The sequence below is a fragment of the Hibiscus syriacus genome, unplaced genomic scaffold (genome assembly GCF_006381635.1).
Source record: "Hibiscus syriacus cultivar Baekdansim isolate YM2019G1 unplaced genomic scaffold, ASM638163v2 tig00110339_pilon, whole genome shotgun sequence".
NCBI lineage: Eukaryota > Viridiplantae > Streptophyta > Magnoliopsida > Malvales > Malvaceae > Hibiscus > Hibiscus syriacus.
Genome location: NW_024062692.1, coordinates 162939 through 186006, shown reverse-complemented (window position 1 = coordinate 186006; position 23068 = coordinate 162939). Strand labels below are relative to the sequence as shown.

The 23068-nt window shown below is 34.2% G+C and overlaps 3 protein-coding genes across 3 annotated transcripts; 1 reads left to right on the top strand and 2 right to left on the bottom strand.

Moving 5' to 3' along the window:
- Window positions 1-7550: 7550 nt before the first annotated feature.
- Window positions 7551-15120, top strand: LOC120120519 (QWRF motif-containing protein 2-like). The gene is made up of 6 exons (XM_039140154.1): window positions 7551-9357; window positions 10408-10527; window positions 11224-11340; window positions 11474-11563; window positions 14585-14692; window positions 14793-15120. The coding sequence occupies exons 1-6, from the start codon at window positions 7813-7815 to the stop codon at window positions 14898-14900; spliced, it is 2088 nt and encodes a 695-aa protein (XP_038996085.1). The 5' UTR covers window positions 7551-7812; the 3' UTR covers window positions 14901-15120.
- Window positions 15121-18222: 3102 nt separating this feature from the next.
- LOC120120505 lies at window positions 18223-20423 on the bottom strand. The gene is made up of 4 exons (XM_039140142.1): window positions 20264-20423; window positions 19840-20110; window positions 19276-19336; window positions 18223-19025 (listed from the first exon to the last, which is right to left on the bottom strand). Exons 1-4 carry the CDS (start codon window positions 20320-20322, stop codon window positions 18433-18435), a joined length of 984 nt encoding a protein of 327 aa, XP_038996073.1. The 5' UTR covers window positions 20323-20423; the 3' UTR covers window positions 18223-18432.
- Window positions 20424-21575: 1152 nt separating this feature from the next.
- LOC120120449 lies at window positions 21576-22571 on the bottom strand. Its single transcript, XM_039140081.1, has 2 exons — window positions 22034-22571; window positions 21576-21942 (listed from the first exon to the last, which is right to left on the bottom strand). The coding sequence occupies exons 1-2, from the start codon at window positions 22532-22534 to the stop codon at window positions 21757-21759; spliced, it is 687 nt and encodes a 228-aa protein (XP_038996012.1). The 5' UTR covers window positions 22535-22571; the 3' UTR covers window positions 21576-21756.
- Window positions 22572-23068: the final 497 nt, after the last annotated feature.

Here is a 23068-nt window from a genome sequence, read left to right as displayed (position 1 = left end):
CCGGAGTAAGCATGTCTCTAGCAGCCACAACATCCATCCGGTATACTTTCTTCTACGAATCAGTTGCTTCCTTGATCATCTTCTTATAATTGTCACCATTATATAAAAACTCTGATCTAGCTAGCCCGCATGTTACCGGGACAAACTGACGTGCCCCATACTGTCTAAGTGCTAACAACGGAGCATACCCAACTGCACCCCAAAGTCCGAGTAAGGTCATAGTATCAGAATCCCCACACCGGAAAAGAACGTCACCGAGGAACAACCAAGGGGCTCTCCAGGTAATATCCCGATCCTAAGATGTGTAAAAACTTTCATCCACTTTTTCTTTGAAGCAACTTCATGCCATTTCCTAGTGATGAATTCTCCCAAAGGTGAATAGGTAGTGATGAATCGGCGATAGGCTACCCCATTAGTCTTCCAAAAGTGGCTGTGAATCACGGCTGCGTTGATGCAACCCAAACTCTTCGAAAAGATAACTAGACCGTACAGACCTAGTGCAAAAAGGTTTATAGTCTTCCATTCATCAGGGTAGTTCTTTATTAGTTGCCTTATGTGAATCCACTCGATTTCTTCCCCGTTACCTTTGTGTCGAAGTCGATCAGTCACCCATTTTTCATCAACCCCTGCAATCTTATCTAGTCCATTTTTGAAAGGCTGACTCTTGATGTGTTTGATATATGCCCTCACTAGTATGATGTTTTCGCAGTGCAGTAGGGTAGTATACTCTTCAATTGTGGGCATCATATCCTCCCGGTTAAAGGTGAAACAACTATATCCCGGGTTCCAGAATTGAATTAATGCTCGGAGCAGGGGCTCATCAGTCTTGACATGGAGTAAGAGGGCAATATCACCATATCGTTGGCTGAACTTCTGCTTTCTGTCATTCCCCCAACTGTCCCAAATATTTCGCAGTTCTTGGACATCGTTTTGTTTCAGGCTGATAGATGCGTAACTAACAAGCTCTGACACATAATTTCCATGAAGGTTGTCTCCCTTCTCTTTTTGAGTCTTCTCGGACCATAGTCGTGCTTCAGCATTTTTAATCTCTTGTATTACAACACCTTTGTCCATTAATTCAGATTTATTTTGTGTTTAACAAATGCTTTTTAAGGATCAATAGCCTTTTGTTATGATGCAAATGCTAGAAAACAAACATAAAGGCAAAAGGATTAGTAAAATAAAAATAAAAATAATGACTAAAGAAAAAATCATAAAAAAGAAAATGGTTAGGGTAAAAATATCATAGGTTTTGGAATGTGGTTTTGGGGTAGGCTCTAATTCTCCATGGTTTCCCGGTTTAGGTTCTAAAAACGGTACCCGAATTCTCCTTACCGGTACCCCCTTGGGCTTGCCAGACCCTTAGTCCTAAACCCATTACAGGCTTGTATGGACTAAGTTAAACTCGAGAGGACACATTCCCTTATGCTCGCACGGTGAATAAATTCACACGAAGACATAAAGTATATGAATCCCGAAGGCTACTTGCTAGGCCCGCACGGTGAATAAATTCACACGAAGGTGACACTTTTACCCCCACTTAAGACAGGGTTTGGATCTCGGGTATAGAGCCTTAAATGAAAAAGATTTGAAGACTAAAATCATGAGAAAACGATTAGTACAACTATTTACCCGAAAATATAATCAAAAGTAAGTAAAAAAATGATCGAAATGTTACCTTAAAATTTAAACTTACCCTTTTCGTTAAAAAGACAACTGGAAATTACCTTAGCCTGACTCACTTACCTGTCCCCAGTGGAGTCACCAAGCTGTCGTAATCGTCTTTCGGTTGGGCCCCAAAATTGGGCTTTGACTTAGAAAATATGGATTGGAGTCGCCACAAACCATTTATTTAAAAATAAATAGGTTGGCCGGATACCTTATTTCTTACCTGACCTGCATCTCACCAAAGATGTGTCGGGTTCGGGAGTCGGTTACATTCAAGGAAGGGTTAGCACCCTTGAACTGCCCTTTCGGTATTATATAATTCCCAGTTGTCTTTAATTAAGAAAATTATAATTTTAAAATTGAAAGGTAAAATGAAGATCCAAATTGCTTACCTTTGACGGATCTGAAATTGTACCCTCAAAAATATATTAGATTTAATTAAACAAATATAAAGGAAAAATAAGGATGGAAAACAAATAGAAATGAAAATAAAAAATATATACATACATATATAAATGTTAGAATAGGAAAAATATGTAAAACAATAGCTTACATTAAATAAAAAAAATAAATAAAAGTATATGCATATATAACAATATTAATACTAAATGATTAAATATCGGGGGAAACAAATATTAATAATAGTATAGAAATAAGATAATAATAATAATAGTAACGTAAAAAAAATAGTAAAAACAGATAAAACAAAATATAGAAAGGAATATATATATATATATATAAGGTATGGTATTTAAATAAAGAAATAATCAAATAAAATAATTAAAATAACTATATATAAATTAATAAAAATATACATATATACACAACAAAATAAATAATAAAAATAATAGAAATAATGATATAAGGGTCGAATTTAATTTCAAACAAAGTTAGGTTCCCAAATTAAAAGAAAATAAAGATTACGGGCCGAATTGAAATGAATTTAGGGTTGAAATAGGACCTTTTGTAACTGAAGAGGACTAAAAGTGGGATTTCCCTACTAATAAACGAAAACGCGCGGATCCTGTGCATGGAGCGAGTCGGCACGCGAGTCTATCACGGGTTGGCGGGTCGCGAATATAAGTTAAAAATTTATTTTATATTTCATTTTACTCTCCTCTCGCTGAAACACCCCCTCCCTTATCTCTCCTTTTTCTTTGTAATGTTCACGTGACTTGATGAACATGCGCCGTGAATCCCAGAACACGGTCGCCGCGCCACCTCGCCGTCGTCGCTGATCGGCGTCGGTCGCCATTAATCGACGATAAAAATAATTTTTTTTGTTTTACAAAAGCTCTTCGTACCCTCATTTCAGAAATTCAAACATTTTTTTTAAAAAAACAAGCCTCGGGGCTAGATCTACGGAAATAGATCTTGAAAACGCCCCAGTTCATCGACTGAAAATTATAGTTTTGGTGTTTTTAATCAAAGATGAAGAGGAGCGAACATCAACTACATGCAAGCCAAAAAAAATGTGAGTCTTTTTACCGTATTTCCTCTCGAAATATTGCTAAAAAATGCCTTGAACATTCTGTTGTTTTGGCTATGATTTGCTCAAAATCTTTGCTTGTATTTCATATCCCCAAAAAAATCTGTTGTTACAATGGGTTCTGATTACATCCATTTATAGGAATAAAAATCCTATTTTTATGTGTTTACAATCGAATAAAACACTAATATTGTTGATGTGTTGGTTGGTGACTCTCTACGCACGCTGAACGGTTCGGGGTTGGAGTCTCATACACTCACGATGCTTGCTGCCGAGAAGGACGGGGATGTTGGATCCGTGAAGTGTGACTGAGGAATGCGTGATGAACCAGGGGACTTTGGGGGTTTCTTACGGCGCAGAGGGGAGCAGGTTTAGGGTTTTAACAACCCTAACTGACGTGGGTTATCCAGTGGGTCAGTTCGGGACTTGGGCTACCTACTGGGCCACTTGTTATTTGGATCTGTAGAGAAGAAAAAAATGTAATGAAATAACAAATAAATAACTAAATATATATATATATATATATATATATATCATATATTATAAATGTGTGATATGAGGATGGGACGAAATAGTGTGTTCACACATCTTCATAAGTTTTTTAGACAGTTGTTTTAATGATTCAATTGATGAATTTATCAATGTTATTTTAATAATTAAATATTTTCAGTTCACTCAAAATTTAATATATATAATCTATGGGAATAAAATATGAAATAATAATTAAATTAAGAAATGGGTTTAGCTTTGCTTGCAATAACAATAACCCTTTTCTTTTCTCTCTCTTTTTTTTAATAGTTTGAAAAGATTACAAAATAATATTTGTTTATAATTTTTTTAATCTACAAACAATACCTACACATCTTGCAGATACATCTATTTGAATTTAAAATCTTTTAAAAAAAACTTTTCATTTTACTGAGGTCACTTAATGAGTTATTCTCCCTCGTTTTTGTAATAAATTTGACTTTTTTTACATCCTCATTTCATAATATCAAAACACCTTCCAAGCTCATTTCATGGAGGTTACCAAATTTATCTCCATCCGTTCCATAAGGTACCCTCTCTAATAAAATAACTAAGGCATCCTCTCTAAAAATTTCTTCATAAAATAAAGGTAACGTTTAATTTGGATTTTTTTATTAGAAAAAATATTACAAAGTAGTATCTGTTCTAGGTACTCTCAACCATTTGACAATGAATGTTCAATCACTCTTACAGTCACTGGTGCTCAAACCCGTAACCTCTCAAAACAACAACGATTCTTTTAACCACTGAGATAAGTTTGTTCTTGCAATTTGGAATTTAAATCTATTAGATTTTAAAACACTATATTAAATAAATTTAAAATTTAAATTATAACATGTATAAGCTTTATATTCATAGGTTGATAATTTTATATTAAAAAATTAAATCAACTACATATTGTAAAATAATCTTTAAATATTTTTATTTAATCTCTAATTAATATATTATTTCTTTTGTCAGGTGGAAACTTGTATTGAGTTATTTACCTACATGCATGTTGTTGGATTGTTACAATTGGATAGATGTTGTCAACTATTATAAACTACCAAACATGATGGGAGTGATATAATTTATGAGTTACATACCTTAAATATCAACTTATTATCTTAGGATATGTAGTTTCTTGATATATTAAAATATGCATGTCACACATATATAGTTCTACATTTATTAGAATAAAAGTAAGTATATTTTAAAACTCATCGAGTAATTTTAGTGGTTAAATGAAGTGTTGTTCTCCTTTTAAGTTCTGGATTCGAGTAGTTACCTAAACAAGGTATGCGTGCGTTGTCAGTAATCAAAAAAATTATAAATATATACTATCTTAAAAAAATAAGTATATTTTTATCCATAACTAAATATAAGATTAATTCCTCTTAGGTCCAGTTCAATGTGTTATCGGTTTATACTAACCTATCTATATTCATCTTGGGTCCTAACATACATATCCAACTAAGGTTGTAAAGTAATAGTGGCTCCATGAACCCACACATCTTCCCAAATTCTAACATTGGAACCATCTCCAATATGCCAATATGAACCCCGGGGCAAAAGATTTTCTAACGCCCTATTAATTTTATTAATTTATGAAGGATTTTAACTTAAAATATTATATATTTATTCTAAAAAACTACATAATTAATAATAATGTTGGTTACAATAAAAAATATTATATTGTCGCGGATTTTAATTTAAAATATTAGTTTGTTTATTCTAAAATATTATATAATTGATAATAATTTCGATTATAACCGATAATATTACATGAGTTTTTTGAGTTAACTTTTTAAGTTATAACTAGAATAGTTATGAAATTTACATAATTTATTATAAAGAATGTAGTATTTTTAAGTTTCAACCTAAAATATGATTCAATTTAGTTACACATTTAGTAAATCTTTCAGTTAAAACTAATTGTAATTATTTATTTAACCTTATATTAATTGATTTTATTTTAAACTCCCGAATTTTGTCCCAAACGTATTTACACAATAATGCACAATTAAAAGCTTTAAATTCCCTAAACCCCACACCCCCAAGATCTTTCACCTTTCACAACACATGACCTCTCCCTAGAGGACCAGCGAATACCTCGACAGACGTTTTCAATGCGCACATGGACTCGACAGACGTTTTCAATGCGCACATGGACTAACGTAAGATTTTATATTAGAGTAAAATTTTTAAATTTTAAAAATATACGAATTTATAAAATTTTTAAATGATGAAAAATAAATTTTTAATAAAAATATATAAAATATATAATAATTTTAAATTTTCACATAGGAATTGCTCCAATCCATCCCTTATGCCCATTCCTATATATGGAAGCAATATTTTTTATAGCTCTCTATTCGTTAGCAAAATGTATTGTGAGGGGGAAAACCCCAGATTATAGGTCTATATATAGGTAAACGTTTTTGAATAATTTTGGTCATCTTCCATACCCTATACTATTTAATTTCCAAAAATAAAATAAAATAAATGTGGTAGTTTGAAGTTTTTGACTGTTAACCTAAAGGATAAAGTATAAAAATAGTATCTGACTACATAATATTACTTTGTTAAGTCATTCGATTATTAAAAATTATAAAATAATTCATCGACTATCATTATGTTTTAAACTCGTCATTTTTCATTAAAGAATTAACGATAGATTGAGATAGACATTAACTTGCTAATTGAAATATGATAAAATCTAATCTCATAACCTTAAACGACTATCATATCCTAATCATCATGTTGACATCCAACTCAAACGATCGTTAACTTTTTTTAGTCAGATCAAACTTGTTTTCGTATTAATTAACTACTGGTTAAGCTTTTTAATGAGTTGTGGTCTCTTTTATAGTATGAATTAATTAAGAATAATTATTAAGCATTGATGTTGCTTTAGTTAATTTTCCATGTTGTGTTCATAAAAATCATGCTCATACCTATTTTAGGTTAGGGTAAAGTACATAAATGGTCCCTTAATTATAGGATATTAATTTGTTGAGTCCTTCAACATGATGATTTATACCATAATTTTCATTTTGGATTAAGGGTTACTTTTGCCCCTTGTAGTAGATTCAATTTATCATTTTCGTTTTATCATATTTTCACATCAATTTAACCCTCAAACTTGTTAAATTGCATCATTCTATATCATACCTCTAACTTAGAACCCTAAATTGATAACCCTAAACCATAACCCCATTACCTCTTAAACCAACCTTAATCTCTAACTTAAACCCTTAATTTAGGATTTTAAGTGAGGGGTAAGGCATAGAGTGATGTAATTGAGCAATTTTGAACGCTATATTGATGTAAAAATACTATAGGAGCGAAAATAATAAATTGAATCTATTACAAGGACAAAAATGACCCTTAATCCTTTCATTTTTCATTTCAAAGGTTTAAAGTTTAGAAGAGTAATACTCTCACTAAGTTTAGGGTAAATTACTATCTGACCTATTATTTTTGTTCCATTTTGATACTTAAGCTTTATTTTTTTAAAAAAAATCTCTTAACGTTTAGTTTAAGTTTCATTTTAGTATCTTAGTATTAAAATTTTAATAGAATTGTTGATGTGATACTATTTATTTTTAGTGATGACGTGACATTATCTTATGGTGACACGTTAACATCATGTTAATTTTTTAACGACGATATATTAAAATAAAACCTAAATTAAATATTAAGTATAATTAAAAAATATTAAAGTTTATGTATTAAAACAGAACAAGAGTAATACTTTAAGTACTATATGTGTAGTTTATCCCTAATTTTAAAACTACAAAAATGTAGTACTCTAATTAATAAACCACCGTCTTTCTAAAGATTCACAAAACCCAAATCCAATAGCTGAGCTGAATCTGTTCCTTTTCCTTCCTTTCTCTTTCTTACAAGTTTTACTTTTTCCTCTTAGAACCCAGAAAATCTGTCTGGGTTTCACTGCTGTTGAAGTAAAATCCTGAATCCTCCAGAGCCCCTTTATGGGTTCTTCTCCATTATCCTCAAAATTGCATAAAATCTTGTTTTCTCCAGGTTCTCAGCCATGAAATTGAAGACTCATTACTCCGAGCACAACAAAATTTATTCGAAAGGCAATGTAGAAGAGAAAGTATATTTTTTTGCAGTTTCATATGATGGTGGCTGCATTTTCTCATCCACCTACTCGTTCACGGTCCCCTGTTGAAGAACCAAATTCCCATCAAGAAGAAACCTCAACCTCAACAACAAAAAGGCAACCTCTAAAAGATAATGCCTCTACTGTTACGAGAAAACCCAGAGGTAGACAAGTTTCTTCGAGGTATATGTCTCCTTCTCCTTCTCCTTCCACTTCCACTTCCACTTCATCCTCTTCTTCAGCAGCAACCACAATGTCAGCCAAAACGACGGCATTTGCTTCACCTCTTATATCTCGTTCCACTAATACGAAGGCAGCATGGAACAAAACGACTGCGAGATACCCTTCTCCGCTTATTTCTCGTTCAACAAATGCTACCTCTACTTCAACACCGACTTCAACTATGTTGTCTTCGGTTCCTAAACGGTCTCAATCTGTAGACCAGAGGCGGCCCGGAGGTCAAGTGTTACATGGAAACAATGCTAATGCCACGGAATTGTCAGCTGCTTCCAAGATGTTGATTACTTCAACAAGAAGTTTGTCGGTTTCATTTCAAGGTGAAGCCTTTTCACTTCCGATTAGCAAGACAAAGGCTCAAGTAGGTCCTTGTTTGACTAGGAAAGTAACGCCTGAAAGGCGTAGAGCCACTCCAGTGAGAGATCATGGGTATAACTCAAAGCCAATAGATCAACTCCGCTGGCCTGGGAGAACTCGGCAAGGGAATCCGGTTTTGGGTTCAAATCCGTTGTCTACAAGCTTGGATTCTAGTTGTGAAAGGAGGATGGCTGGATCTGGTGCAATGCTGGCTAAGTCATTGCAACAATCAATTATGCTTGACGACAGTAGTAGGAGAGCTTCTTTTGAAGGGGCTAGTAGGTTGAGTTTGGATTTGGGAAGTGCTGAGTTCGTAAAAGACCCTAATAAACAAAACCCAGATGCCAATTCTATAAACGTGGCTTCTTGTGTCTCTTATGATTTTATTGCTTCTGATACTGATAGCTTGTCTTCTGGGAGCACCAATTCTGGTAAGCAAGACTATGGAGGAAGTGGGATTTCTAAAGGGAGGATTGTACCCCGTAATATTGCTGTGTCTGCAAAGTTTTGGCAGGAAACTAGTAGCTGGTTGAGCCGATTACAGGATCCAAGTTTACCTTTATATACAAGCCCTGGTTCTAGAATTGGTGCTTCAGCTAAGTTCAGTCAGTCAAAAAGGTTTTCTAGTGATGGTGCAGTGTCGTCTCCGCGCACAATGGCTTCTCCTATCAGGGGAGGTACAAGACCTGCTTCTCCTAGTAAGCTTTGTACATCTTCAGCTTCATCTCCATTGAGGGGGTTAAGTCCTGCTCGTGTCAGAAATGCGGTTGGCAGTCAGATTATTGGTAATTCCATTAATTCCCCTTCAAATCTTAGCTTTTCTGCTGATATTCGGAGAGGAAAGATGGGAAATGATCGGATTGTTGATGCACACATGTTGAGGCTTCTTTATAACCGCTACTCGCAATGGAGATTTGCGAATGCAAGGGAAGATGCTACTTTCATGGTGCAGAAACTGAGTGCAAAGGTATGCTAATTTGCCCTCTCATGGTTCTCGATATGATCAATGCACATGTCTACTTGATTTTTGTTTGTAATATTTGGTGAATCCTCAAATTTAGTTCTTATTAATAGTTTTCAACAAGCTGAAAGCTGGTTTTTAATGCTAATGGCAGCTTACGTTATGCTTGATTGTAGTGAGGATCATAGTCTTGTCGAATATGACATTATAAAATTTTTGTATGTGCTATTTTTGCCGAATATACATATTGAAAAAGTTGCATTTCCTTTTGTTAACCTTGCCATTTGGAGTTCCGCATAGTTGTTATGCAAGTGTTTTTCATGTCCATTTTATATGTACAAGATATTAGATTTAGAGATGGAATGATCTTGAGGCTAAATATATCAATCAATGATTTGCTACAAGCTGAAAATAGAGCTAATACACTAGGCAGCATTGGCTTAGTACAACACAGCATGATGCAAAATCACTGAGAAAGACGTAATACTGAATGAATGTTCATAAGCCTCTTTTTCCCTCTACTATAATTGTACTAGTGCTTTTCACTTGAGTATAATTTTGCTTAATCTTGTGTAGTGTGCTTGTCATGACTATGAATTGTAAAAAGCTTTTCACTTTGTCTGCTGTTAATATTTGCACAATGGAAGGTTTAGTGGATTTGATGGGAAAAGGAGGATATTATAGATATGGTCTATGGAATTATTAAATGATAGATTTGAGTTTCATCAGTGTCTGTCATCAACTGCCCCTTGATACTCTTATTCTGTTATCAACTTGAGAGAAGTGAATGATACCGACTATCTATCAGTTAAAAGAGCCTGCTCAAAAATTAGAATATTGGTAAAATTAGAAATATTGCTTGAGTTCTAATAATCTTTAATATGTAAGTACTTCTCTGGTAATTGAGAATTATTGTTGAGAAAGTTGGCTGACTGGATTTTGCTATATGATAAACATGAAAAGATTTGTTTATAGATAACAGTGATTTGAGTTAACATGATGAGTTCTAATAAGTCCGGTATGTAAATCTCTAATTTTTTCATTCTTGTGTACCAGAAATATCTGTGGAATGCATGGGTAAAAACCTCAGAACTGCGGCGTTCTGTCACCCTTAGGAGAATCAAGCTGCTTTTGCTGAGGCAAAAATTGAAATTGACTTCCATCCTGAAGGGACAAGTAAGAATCAAAGGTTCACTTTTGTAAAGTATTGAATCAAATCCTTGTTGACCTTTCCGTAGGCACAAGCATTTCAGCTTTCATAGCTGAGAACAGAACTGCTTCAGTTTTGACTTCTGATTGACTTCCATACACATGAAAGTGAAAAAGGCAACAATTTTAGGAATACTGTTGATTGTAATGAAATTTATCAAAATTAGGACTTTGGTGTTGTAATGAGGAATTTATTATTTTTCAGCAATGGCCTATAGGAGCTTCCTGGCCTTAGAAACATGCTTTAGAAGTAGTCACCAGTCATTTCACGACACGAGTACGCTGAATATTAGTCCTAATTAAGTCATGTAAAAGATGAAAAAAAGGAAAATTGGATTATTATTCTTGTATGTAGTAGTGAATGGCTCAGTTACTAAATTATGTTGGAATTTCGTTCACTTCTGGAGTCGGAGTAAGACAGATAGGAAGCAATCAAATAAGAAATCAAAGAAAGTCAAGAAGAGAAGATTTTGTTCTATTGTATTTCAATCCTAGAAGGAAAATAGTTGTTTTCTTTAGTTTGGTGTCATCGATTCTCCGCTTACTGTGTGGTTCATAGAACAGATCTAGTCCATTTTTGTTCTCAATTGCTAGATGCTGACTTTTATAGCATTGATTTTCTTTTCCTTGTGACTAAAAATTCACTATAATTGGTGAGTGCAGATAGCTTATTTAGAAGCATGGGCCCTCCTTGATAGAGAACACTCTAGTGCTTTGCTAGGAGCGACTGAAGCTTTAAAGGCCAGTGTTCTCCGTCTTCCGGTTGTTGGAAAAGCGATAGTAAGTTTCTTCCAATTTTTATTTTCTCAACTTTTCAATATTAATTCTTTTAACGGTTCAGCTCATGACTATCAGTGTGGTTTAAAATGTTGCTCTTGTTTCCCTTCCCTTTCTCTGTTTTCTCTCATGATAGGCAGATATCCAAAATCTGAAGGATGCTGTCAGCTCTGCGGTTGATGTGATGCAAGCAATGGCATCCTCAATATTCTTACTATCATCAAAGGTGAAATTCATTAACTTAATTTTGAGGTATTCATATTACAAGAAAAAGATCATTAAATTCTTTCTTGTGGCAGTTATTTGTATTTCTACTACTTTTGTGAACTTCATAAATAAAATGCTACCAATACAAGAAAGTTCTTGAGCTGTGTTCTTGCTGTTGCTTATTAGTATGTTCTTGATTTGCTAGTTTTCTTCGATGCTTACTGTTTTATGATTTTTCCTATTGAAACTTGTAAAGGCTTGATCATAACTTTATAACAAAGTCCCTTGGTTCTTACATCAAACAAAAGAAAAAAGAATTGATTATGTTTGCTTAACCTGGAAAGTGTATTTAGAAGTTTAAAATTTTTAGGCTTTGCATGTTAGAGTCGATAAAAATGGAAAATTGGAAGCAAAAGTATTTGAAAAATATATATTTTTCATTGCATATTTGCTAGAGAGGATAGAAAAGAGAAAAAAATATGTGAAGATATATATTATTTCCATTGATTGCTTGTTAGAGTTGAAAAATTAGAGGAAAAAATGAAAATCATATTTGTAGAATAAGAGACGAGAGAATACATTGTTGTGTATTTTATTCACCCACCGTATGTGTAGAGATCACATAATAGGTAATAGAATATTCTATATTAATTACAATAAACAATCATCTAATTCTTAAGATTTAGCCTACAAATCTGTAACACTCCCCCAAGTTGGAGCATAGATATTAATCATACTCAGCTTGTTACATAGATAGTCGATCTGGATCGCATTAAGAGCCTCTGTGAATATATCACCTAGTTCTCAAATTTTCACATAACGTGTAGCAATCAAACCTTGTTGGATCTTTTCACGAATGAAATGACAATCAACCTCAATATATTTCGTTCGTTCATGAAAGAACTGAATTAGAAGCGATGTGCAGTACAACTTGATTATCACACAATATCTTTGTAGGTACTAAGACCTTAATTCCTAATTCATTGAGGATATGATATACCCATATGACTTCACATACAAACTTGGTCATAGCTTTGTATTTAGCTTCCGCACTTGATTGTGAGACTACATTTTATTTCGTACTCTTCCGTGAAATCAAATTTCTCCCAACAAAACACATCTTTCAGTAAATCTCATTTATTCCATACCTCTGCCTAATCCATATCTGGAAAACATTTGATCCTAGTATGATCATGATTGCCGTATAGAATTCCACGTCTAGGAGCACTTTTAAATAATGCAAAACTTTTTCTATCGCCTTCCAATGTCAACAATTGGTGATTACATTTACTAGTTCAACACACTCATCGAATAAGCAATATTAGGACATGTCATAACAGGATACTTTAACTTTTAGATAAGTCTTCTGTACCTTTTAAGATCTACAAACAATCTCCTTCTTTGGTGAATTCTAAATTAGGAACCGTTAGAGTAGTATATGGTTTAACACCTAGTTTTCCTAACTTCGACGATAATCAAACACATACTTCCTCTAAGATAGGAAGATTCCTTTTTTACTCCTGCTAACTTCAACTTCGAAGAAATATTTGTATATGCAAGCGAGCATCTTCTTTTGTCTAGGACAATCTAGAATCATCTGTAGGCGGATCATCAGTCAAATGACCGTCCATAGAAATATTGAGTAGATACACCTCAATAATATGGTTCCAATCAAACATATTATTAACTTTTAATTTATGTTATGTGATTTTTGAGACCACCATAATCATATCAGAAACAACTCCAATCTTTCTGTCAGACATAAATATGAAATTAAACTAGAGAACAGACTACACATAAGAGAACCAACCTATCGTAGCCAAGTCCCACACCAATATCGATGTGGAGCCATGAACATGTATGCACACAGCAGCGGGAAACAGAGGCAGATCAGACGAAATTCTAGCGAGAAATGCACCCTCAAGCTCTGACACAAGTAGAATCAGCGAGAACTTCTGGCGATACTTGTGACTCACACACATGGATTCCGATGACTGGCCGCTGGGTTCTGACCAATCGACACATGGCTTAACTCCTTGATTTGGCAGTGTCTATAGAAGTACCTCCAAATCCTGCCCCTTAGAATATGGTGGTAGCCTCCTCACCAACAACCCATCAATTTCTAACTGATGAAAGAAAGAATAATATGGAAAAAAATATTTTAGAGCATGATACCATGTAGAATGACAGAAGGGAGAATACTTTGTGATGTATTTTATTCATCAACCGTATGAGTATATATACAAGTGTAGAGATACTATAATAGGTAATAAAATATCCTATATTAATTACAATCTATCAGTCATCTAATTCTTTAGATTTAGCCTACAGATCAGTATCGATATTATTCTACCATTGTATCCTTTTTAACTTGGAATAATTTGTGTTTGCTCTTTGCGGATAAGAATAGAAATTGATCATCTTTTCTGTTCACTTTCCGTTCAATTTTCTCTCCTACCAAGCACCACAAAATTCATTTTCTTTGGTGCCTAGGGTAAAGCAAATTGTAGGTAGATAAGAGCATGCCCCAAAAAGAGGGATTAAAGCACTCAACCTCAAATAAGTCTTGAGGCTAGTTAGGCAATGAAAACACGTATTACCATCTGTTTATGGGTCTTAAAAACAGGGTGTGGTGCTCCAATTGAGTGGCCTTTCTCTTATAGAAAAAGAGAGTACCTGACTCTTACTATGTAAAAACTCAATTGGGCAATTTTTGTCGGCACAAACTGTTATTGCTGATGTAGTTATTAATTTTCCATTGAAAACAGACACTATGGACTTTTCCAGCCTTCTTGCCCCTCATCCCTGAATTAAGGTGCCATACTGTAACAATGAATGCTCAATGCCGGGCATCTAGTTTTGCAGCTGCAAAAGTTATTTTTTTAAAGTTTTTAATAGCAGTGTCACACCTCGATGGAAGCCTTCACATCAAAAAGGGAAGAAAGAAATATCTCATAGTTTGGTTAAGCCTACCTTTTCTATTTTATCTGAACTTGCACCAAATATACCCAATTGTCTAAATATTATTTGCCCTTTGTAGGTGGAGGAATTGAATTCCCTAGCGGATGAACTTGTGACTGTGACTGCAAAGGAAAGGGTTTTGCTTGAACAATGTAAAGATTTTTTGTCCGCGTTAGCAGCCATTCAGGTAAACATAGCCTTTTGTTTTATGTTCCAAGCTATTCTCTGCTTCATGTGCTGCAATGGCTCATTGTTTAAGGAGGGTTCTTAAACATCTCTTTCAATAGGCTAAGGACTGTAGCTTGAGGACACACATAATACAGCTAAATTGTGTATCGGCTCCTGGCAGCCTGACGACACGTGTAGAACTGATCCTACTTGACTACCCACCATAAACATTAGCAGTACCCCAAGCTCGTGTTTTTCCGATTGGGGTGGAGGCGGCACCGAACAGAACAAGAGTGGATTGAATATATTTAGGCCTGGCTTCTTGTTTTAACAGTTCTGTAACCACTTCTTGTCTTCTATCTATGATTTGCATCTGAAAGATCAGGTGAAGTTATCTTAACCTCTCAACTGTTATCTGTATACTAGGAACTCTTTCACTGTTTTTTCTTTTCGTCTAATTCTAGGTAAAAGAAAGCAATGTATATGTAAATGTGTTTAAAGTTCATCTGATAACCAATTAACATGTATTTCATGGCCTATATTGACCGATCGACTGAGTACATATAGCTATCTGCTGAAATCTTTTGCGGCGTTTTATTGTAAATAGTCCGACAAAAGGAAGATTTAATGGAGCTGAAACTTTTAGCTTGGTAAATCATATGCATGTCCTAAATTTGCAGGGTGAGCTCCGTGTTCGGATGTGTGCCGGCGAACGCTGTCGTGGGTTTTGTTCACGATTTATTATGGTCATGTTTCCCTACAGTTTTTGAAGATTGGAGGATCAAATGCTTTTAAGAAGTTTCATGTATTATGCCAAATTGGTTGAAGATGATATGACGTTAACAATCTACGGTCATAAGCATCAAAGAAACAGAATCCAACGGCTATAGAAGATTTAATCCACACCCCATTAATACTGTCCTCGACAAAAAAAAGATTTAATTTTAATTTTTCTTCTCCAATAGTGAGGTAAGAAAGTATTTGCTCATAATTTTCTTAATCTTTTCACAACTCACGTACATTTTGTATATGAAAAATTTATAAAAATATAATATTCTTTTTTACTATTGAGGTCACTTGATGAGATCTATTCAGTATGTTTTAGTTGTGTATAAAATAAAATAAAATATCACATGGGAAAATGAGTAAAAATCTAAGTAACGATTACAAAATATCATTCTCGTAACCATAGAAATAATTTTAATATTTAATAATAAAAGTAGTAATAAAATATAAAATCAGATAAAGTAATATTTTATCAGAAAAACACACACGATTGCATCATTTGTATTGTTAATATCCTCTTGGTAATACAAAAGAATTATTCATGAATATAAGAAAAGATAAAGATTTTTGAAATAAAATATGAAAAGATCAATAACAAAATTAATTTTTTAAGTATTAGTAAATGTATTTGAAATTAATATGTAATAAAAATAAAAATTTCTCCTAACAAATAAACGAGTTGGAATTTTTTTCAAGTTTAAAAAAAAGATTATAACATATGACTAGTCTTATTCAATTAATATCCAATGATCCAATAACTAAACCTTAATAATAAAATAAAGTAAATAATTAATATATATATATATATATATTAATTTAATAAATAAAAATATACAAATGTAAAAAGAAAATAATAAATTCAGTAGTTTAACCAACGTTTTATAATTATATAATAAAATTACGATGAGTAATGATTGTAATTTACACATATTGGAATGGCGTAGTGATATCAGTCAAAGAAAGTTGCCTGCAAATGGTTAATAATATTCCAGTGCGGTATGCACCCACATCTAGGGATTTTTAAACGGTTATCATCGATTCAACTAAATATATTAAAATTAAATATATTTTAATTTTTATTTGAACAAATGTTTTCTTAAAAATTATTAATTCAACTAAACAAAATTTGATTAATTCAGTAAATTGATGTGTTAAACGATTTTTTTAAAAACATTTTTAGTTATATTAGTTTGAATTGAATACAGATATTTTTTTTACTGGAATAAATCTTAATTAGATCTTAAAAGTTTAATGAATATAGTATGGTTAAAAATAATTAGATATTTTTTTTAATAAATTTGAGTTTAATATATATATATATATATATATTCGGTAAATTGAATGTTAAATTTTCTCAACAATTAATTGATTTAATATAAAATTTTCTTAATTGTTAATCTATCTAACATATAATCAATCAACCGAAAAATAAACATCCCTACCTACAGTCGGAGAAAACAAAAATGTGCTCAGCTGTCCCCCACCTCCCAGCTCTAGGATTTGACAATTCCATTAACAAGTTCGAATATGATTTACTTTTTTCAAATTGTCAACAAAGCAGCTTCCCCATAATTATATCTTCTTCCAACCCTACCTTCGCCCATTCATATACATATTCTTCAGTTCAGGCTTCAACAAGCAGTGATGGAAGGCTTAATTCCTTATCTCATCCATGCCATGAGGAAGCAAAAGCCCCGCCACCATTACAGGTCGGCGTCGCTGGGATCTAGCCGTAGCTACCATTTGTTAATGGGACAGCAGGAGTCGGTGGAAGGCTGCTCTCACCGCCGAACAAGGTCCGAGTTCCAGCCGCCTGCAACGGTGGAGCTCTTTCAGCAGAGGTCAGGTCTTGGATACAAAGGCGGTTCCTCTTCCTCCATGGTGGGTGGCTCAAATTCTCATCAGCAGACGTCAATGGGGGAATAGTACTGTTCATGTTTCCGATGTTGGACCAAGATGATTGTGTTGTTTAAACTTCAAGCAAAGATATGTTTGGTTCTGCTGATTTGTTGATTAAAGAAAATCTGTCATCATGTTTCGTACATTATAACCTTATTTCTGATCCTCGAGTCAATGAGTTGCTTTTTCCTTTTAAGTTTGTACATTCTGATATTTAAGGTCCTAATCTAATTATCGTAAAATTTGATTTCAAATATTTTTACCGTGATACGTTCTGATATTGCTTAATCGATGAGTGTGCTGTGTCAACATGTGTCATCATCAACTATTAATTTTTAGAAATTGATAGAACAAGTTGTACACTATTTAAAAAATGATCATGGATGAGCAATCTTATACAATAATCATTGTCATACTAGGATCGAATATTTATCAGATTCAGGCATTGTGCAAGAAAGATAAGAAGTCTACTACAGGATATTGCATTTTTGCTGGGGGAATTTTATTTCATGAAAGAGTTAGAAACATAATGCAGTCTCATAATCAAATATGGAGTTATTGTATGCGAAGTTATATCGACTAAAGTCTCAGAACATGGATCAAGTTGCACTTCATATCTCTTTTATTCCAATCTTTCATCAACAACCGGAATATTTTGAGATTATCTTTTCATTCGTGAAAAAAATCCAACACGATTTAATCGTTCCGATGTGGAAACTGGAGAACTATTAGGTGATATATTCACAATGGCTTTTAACAAAGTTCAAATTGATTATCTATATAACAAGATGGACATGATTAATATCTATGTATGAACCAACCGCCTACAACCGTGATGAACAGTGAATCATCTAAAGAACTTCATTTAAAAGCCTCCAAAGAAGGCCAAATTGTTCGAATTCTATCATTCCACTGCCAAAATAGAGTTGCAATCATTAACACAGAGACAAACTTTGTGCCTAAAATACAGCATAACTGAAAAGAAAGGGGAAAAAAATGGGGCACTAAAAAAGGTTTCACTACTAGCCATTTGATAATTAAATCAAAGAGCCACTTAATATCATAAGTTGAGCTCTAAGATTCCAAGAGTGATTCCACCTTCGCGATCTGATCTTCTTCGTTCTGTCTGGGAGGACTCTTGTTGGCCTCATCAAACAAATCATGCTTCCACTTCTCAACACGAGGGCCACTTGAGCGATACCCCTGCCTTCCACTGAATCTATCTCTTCCATTGAAAATGCTACCACCACCACCTCCATGCCTTTCATGTGATACAAATCCACCTCTTGGTACTTCTCTTCTGCTCACAACCTGATGTCTAGCAGTGAGTCTGTCCAAATGTCGGTGGTTTTGGTCCCTTTCCACTCTTCTTCCACTTCCTAAAGCATGGTGGTGAGAATGGGTCAACTTTTCTGATTCCTGCTCTGCATGGTCAGTCCATTGAGTTGCTGCTGCGATCTTCTCGCTAAATGCAGGTCGTTTCTTGGTAGGTGGTGGCTGTGGCAGAGGATTAGCCTCCAGGTCAAAGAATCTGTCATGGCGCCAATCATCTTTGCCATCCCGTTTGGCTTGTGGTTTCTTGTCTCTTTGCCTCGTTTCAAATGTTTTAGTTTCCCTTTCATTATGATGATCCTTCGCATCCCCCCTCCATCCACGATCGGTACGCTCTGGAAAGATAATGTAATCATTGATTAATAATTTTCAAGAGAACCCTACTTTTTCTTTTCTTGATAAGAAAAGAATGCTGTTAAAGCTTCCCCAGAAACCACTTTGCCAGTGAACACATATAATCCCAGAACTCTTTTGACAAGTTAATCTATAACCTGAATGTGAAGGCTGACATGACAAGGCAACATGATCTCATAAGTGAAGTATAAGGGGGTAGGATACAAAGCCCAAGTAAAAAAAAAAACTAACCAGAAGCCGCTCTCCGACCATAACTTTGACCAGCTTGCGCGGCACTACGACGCTCATCATGCTGTTAAAAGACATGCACAGGCAAGCCTAAGATTGTTATATACACTGACCATACAAAGTGGGGCTGAACAAGAATTCTGCTACACAACCAGAAGAAAAGGTCTATGCACTCCAATAAACAAACTACTAAACTAGAGAAAGAACAGGTTGTTTATTTGAGCTAGTAATCATTATTCAGTTCCAGGACGGATTCATGCTTCATACAAGAAATATTCTATGGGCTCACAATCCTATGAAAACCAAATCCCAATAACTTCAATAAATCTGCAAGGATAGCCTTAAATCAGACCCTAAATATGAATCAAAGCCACATACAATGGAAGAAAGTAATTTTCTTTTCTAATGCCCCATTAACATTCCATTAAGAGAATTAAACCCGAAACTGCATACAGATGACATATCTTCAGCTTGTTCACAATCTTCCTACAGAAAACAATTGTTTTTTCCAAGCAATAAAAGGAATTGATGAAGATTAAATGACATGATAATAGATTATAAAAAAACCTGAAAATAGGATCCCGAGCGGGGCAAGTCAGTTGGATCAGAAGAATGTTTAGTTCCTTCGTGGTGCCTATTGTTTTTCCGATCAGATTCCTCGCTCACAATTGCACTTCCAATCTTCGAAGAATCAGGAGCCGTCGGCGCCGCTTCAAGGGGCACTGCATCTTGCAACCGACGGTGCTGTTTCTCATCGCGGTCGGGTCTGTCTCCGACATCAGTGTTGGACACAACTCTTTCGGTCTGAGGCTTCCCATCTCTCCTAGACCTCTTAGGACTAAACAACATAAACAAAAAATGAATCACTTTTTCTTTACAATTGTAACAGTAAATCTTTGGACGAAATTAAACGATACAGAAAACCCAATCGAAATACATTCAGATAATGTTATACAATTCATGGCTACATTTGGGGAACGAAAGGGAGTACCCGGGTTCACGGTCGAGCACAGGACGGTGTCGTCTAGAGTCCGAATCTCGACGAGACATTGCACTGCTTTACAACTTTGGAAGAGAGAATTTTTCTAGGGCTTGCTTGGCTTGGCTTCGAGTAGAAGAGGATGGATAGGGTTATGTTCTGCTGCAACCCCACTTTGTTTTAATCCTACAACTTCAATTTCATCCTTCCATATTCACCGTTACTATATAATAATAATAAGGGTAAAGTACAAAAATGGTCCCTAACTATAAGATATTATTTTTAAGTCTCTCCACTATTAAAAGATACAAAATGATCCCTAACAATAGAAAGTTACTGTTGAGTCCCTCGATTACTAAAAGTTACAAAAAGGTCATCATACTAATCATTATATTTTAAACTAGTCTTTTTTCGTTAAAAAATTAACGATAGTCTGAACTGGACATTAACCTGCTGACCGAGATATAATAAAATCTGATATCATAATCTCAAACGATTATCAAGTTAATGGTTGAAAGTTTATTTTGTTTGCTTTATGAATTTTTATATTCTTTTATTGTATGACCATTTTATGAGTTTAAAGAAAGGAAATTTAAGATGGCTATTCATCTTTAAAAGAATCAATTAGAGGGCTCGCTTCCATGGTGTTGAGACTAATTTATTCTTTGAATCAAAATGTATTACACTTGATATGGAATATGAAATGATAAATTTAACGATGAAGTAAAAGTGCAGATGATCAAGTTTTAATAAATTGATAACGTAAATGATTAAAATATAATTTTTTTGAATTTGATGAGTAAAAATATATAAATGTGAAAAGAAAGTGATCAATTTAATAATTTACCCTAATTACAGTAATTTCAGCAACTTCAAACATTGCAATTGACCGTTACTCATTTCTGTTTCTAAGCCCAAATTGCAATGCTTCGACGAAGCTATACGCTTAGTTTTAGTTTATTTTGATTTTATTTTTTTTATTTCTCTGATTAATTATATTTTATTTTTATGAGTTCATATTCTATCTCTATCCTCACTTATTACACTTGATATTGTAATCAGAACACATCAATTAATTTCAGTGATTAAAAGAGAGTATTATTATTTTTAGAGATTTTAAGTCCGTGCATTATTAATGATTAAAAAAGATTTTAAATATTATCTTATAATTACTCTAAATTATAAAAAAAAATTGCAATGAACATGAAGGAATCCAACTTATTATTATCATAATTTTGCAGAAGAAAATAGTGTAACTATTCGATCGAAAAGAAAATCAAAAAGGGTTGTGTAACTACACTCTTCCCCTTGATTCTTGATATGTAAATTTGATAGCAGAAAGGAGGTTTTCAAAACCCAAAAACTTCCCTTGCAGCTGGAGCATATCCCACGTTCTAAATGATCTAACAGTAAAGGTAAAACACACAACAATGGGGGATGCAGGCCCTGCCGAAATCTAGCAAATTCTGATATGCTTATGCACTTGGGCTTCATTTAACAAAATTTCAGTCATTCGAAACATCAGATTGGGACTTGAAACTGCAGCACCATTTGACTAGAAGCTCATCTATACTGTCATCCATTCGAGTTCCGATTCCTCCCCAGATTAGCATATGGGGCATATCCCCAATTGTTGAACCAGTCACTTCATGCACAGCCTTGAACCCAATCCTTTTGTAGAACCTAACAAGCTGAAAGTTCAACAGATCATCAAAATCCATAACTATCCACTACTAAAACACGAAGAGAAGAAGATTTTTCGTTTTCGTGTGAAGAAAGAACCTTGGAATGATAAAGATCCGAGTCATTAATGGCAAGCAACTCAGCATTCTTGCAACCGCAGTCATAGCCGTATCGAATAGCTACAGCCCCAATAAACAAAACGATACCAAAAATCGATATTTCCATGCCAAGGGTCTCCCTTTTGAGCCTAATTGAATCAAGGTGCAGAATTTTACCTGCAAACCAGACCCTTATGAGCCCCTCGGCTCTTCCAAGTTCCCCGTTGGTCTCTAGGCTTTTAGCAGTGATCCTAAAAAAGGGTCCTATAGTTTGGAGCTGAAGGTCAAGGTTCTGGGCTTTAGAGGATGCCAATATATCGGACATGGATGGTGTATTAATAGCGGCTTCTTTGATGTCATTGCTTGCGGTGGTAGTTCGGTTAGAGGATGGATGGAGTGGTGAAACTGAAAACTGAGATGATGAACTGCTTTGGGTTGTACACGAAATTCTGGGATTTGAAATGAAGAATTTGGGAAGTGCAACCACGTGTGATAGTTCCATAAGTGCAGAGATGTAGGAAGGAGGGGTTGAGTTGGATTCAGACACTTGGTTTCAAATGAAATCTGGTGGTTCATGCTTGATTGGATGGCTACCTATTGTGAAACGTGGATTCCTATCCATAGTGGGTGTTAACTGGACCTATCCTCATTTGGGTTGGCACAAACTCAAAACCGATGGGTCTTCCACCTCCGGAAACTAGCCCTGGAACGCTAGTTTTTTTTTTTAAAAAAAGAAAATCTAAATCTACACTCTCACGTACATAGGAATCACTTGAAGATTTCTGGAACACTAGTTGGTGTCGTCAGGGAGAGCCATGACTGGAACGCTTGTTAGATATCATAATTCTGATTAGTTTATTAAATTTACGAAAACTGAACGAATTAACTTACTTCAATTATTAAAAAAACTGTTGTTGTTCTTAAAAATAATGAATTTGAGCATCAATGATTGCAAGAGTAATTAAGTGTTCATTGTCAATGATTTAGCGTACATAGAATATATACTACTTTATAATTACATTTAACTTAATTTTTT

Excerpts from the sequence above, each read along its gene's own strand:
- LOC120120519 (XM_039140154.1), top strand. The coding sequence starts at position 7,813 with ATGATGGTGGCTGCATTTTCTCATCCACCTACTCGTTCACGGTCCCCT. Across the intron at positions 10,528-11,223 it reads CTTCCATCCTGAAGGGACAA|ATAGCTTATTTAGAAGCATG; the intron begins GTAAGAATCAAA and ends TGGTGAGTGCAG. Across the intron at positions 11,564-14,584 it reads TATTCTTACTATCATCAAAG|GTGGAGGAATTGAATTCCCT; the intron begins GTGAAATTCATT and ends TGCCCTTTGTAG.
- LOC120120505 (XM_039140142.1), bottom strand. The coding sequence starts at position 20,322 with ATGTCTCGTCGAGATTCGGACTCTAGACGACACCGTCCTGTGCTCGAC. Across the intron at positions 20,111-20,263 it reads GTGCTCGACCGTGAACCCGG|TCCTAAGAGGTCTAGGAGAG; the intron begins GTACTCCCTTTC and ends TATGTTGTTTAG. Across the intron at positions 19,337-19,839 it reads GCTCGGGATCCTATTTTCAG|CATGATGAGCGTCGTAGTGC; the intron begins GTTTTTTTATAA and ends GTCTTTTAACAG.
- LOC120120449 (XM_039140081.1), bottom strand. The coding sequence starts at position 22,534 with ATGGAACTATCACACGTGGTTGCACTTCCCAAATTCTTCATTTCAAAT. Across the intron at positions 21,943-22,033 it reads CGGATCTTTATCATTCCAAG|CTTGTTAGGTTCTACAAAAG; the intron begins GTTCTTTCTTCA and ends TTGAACTTTCAG.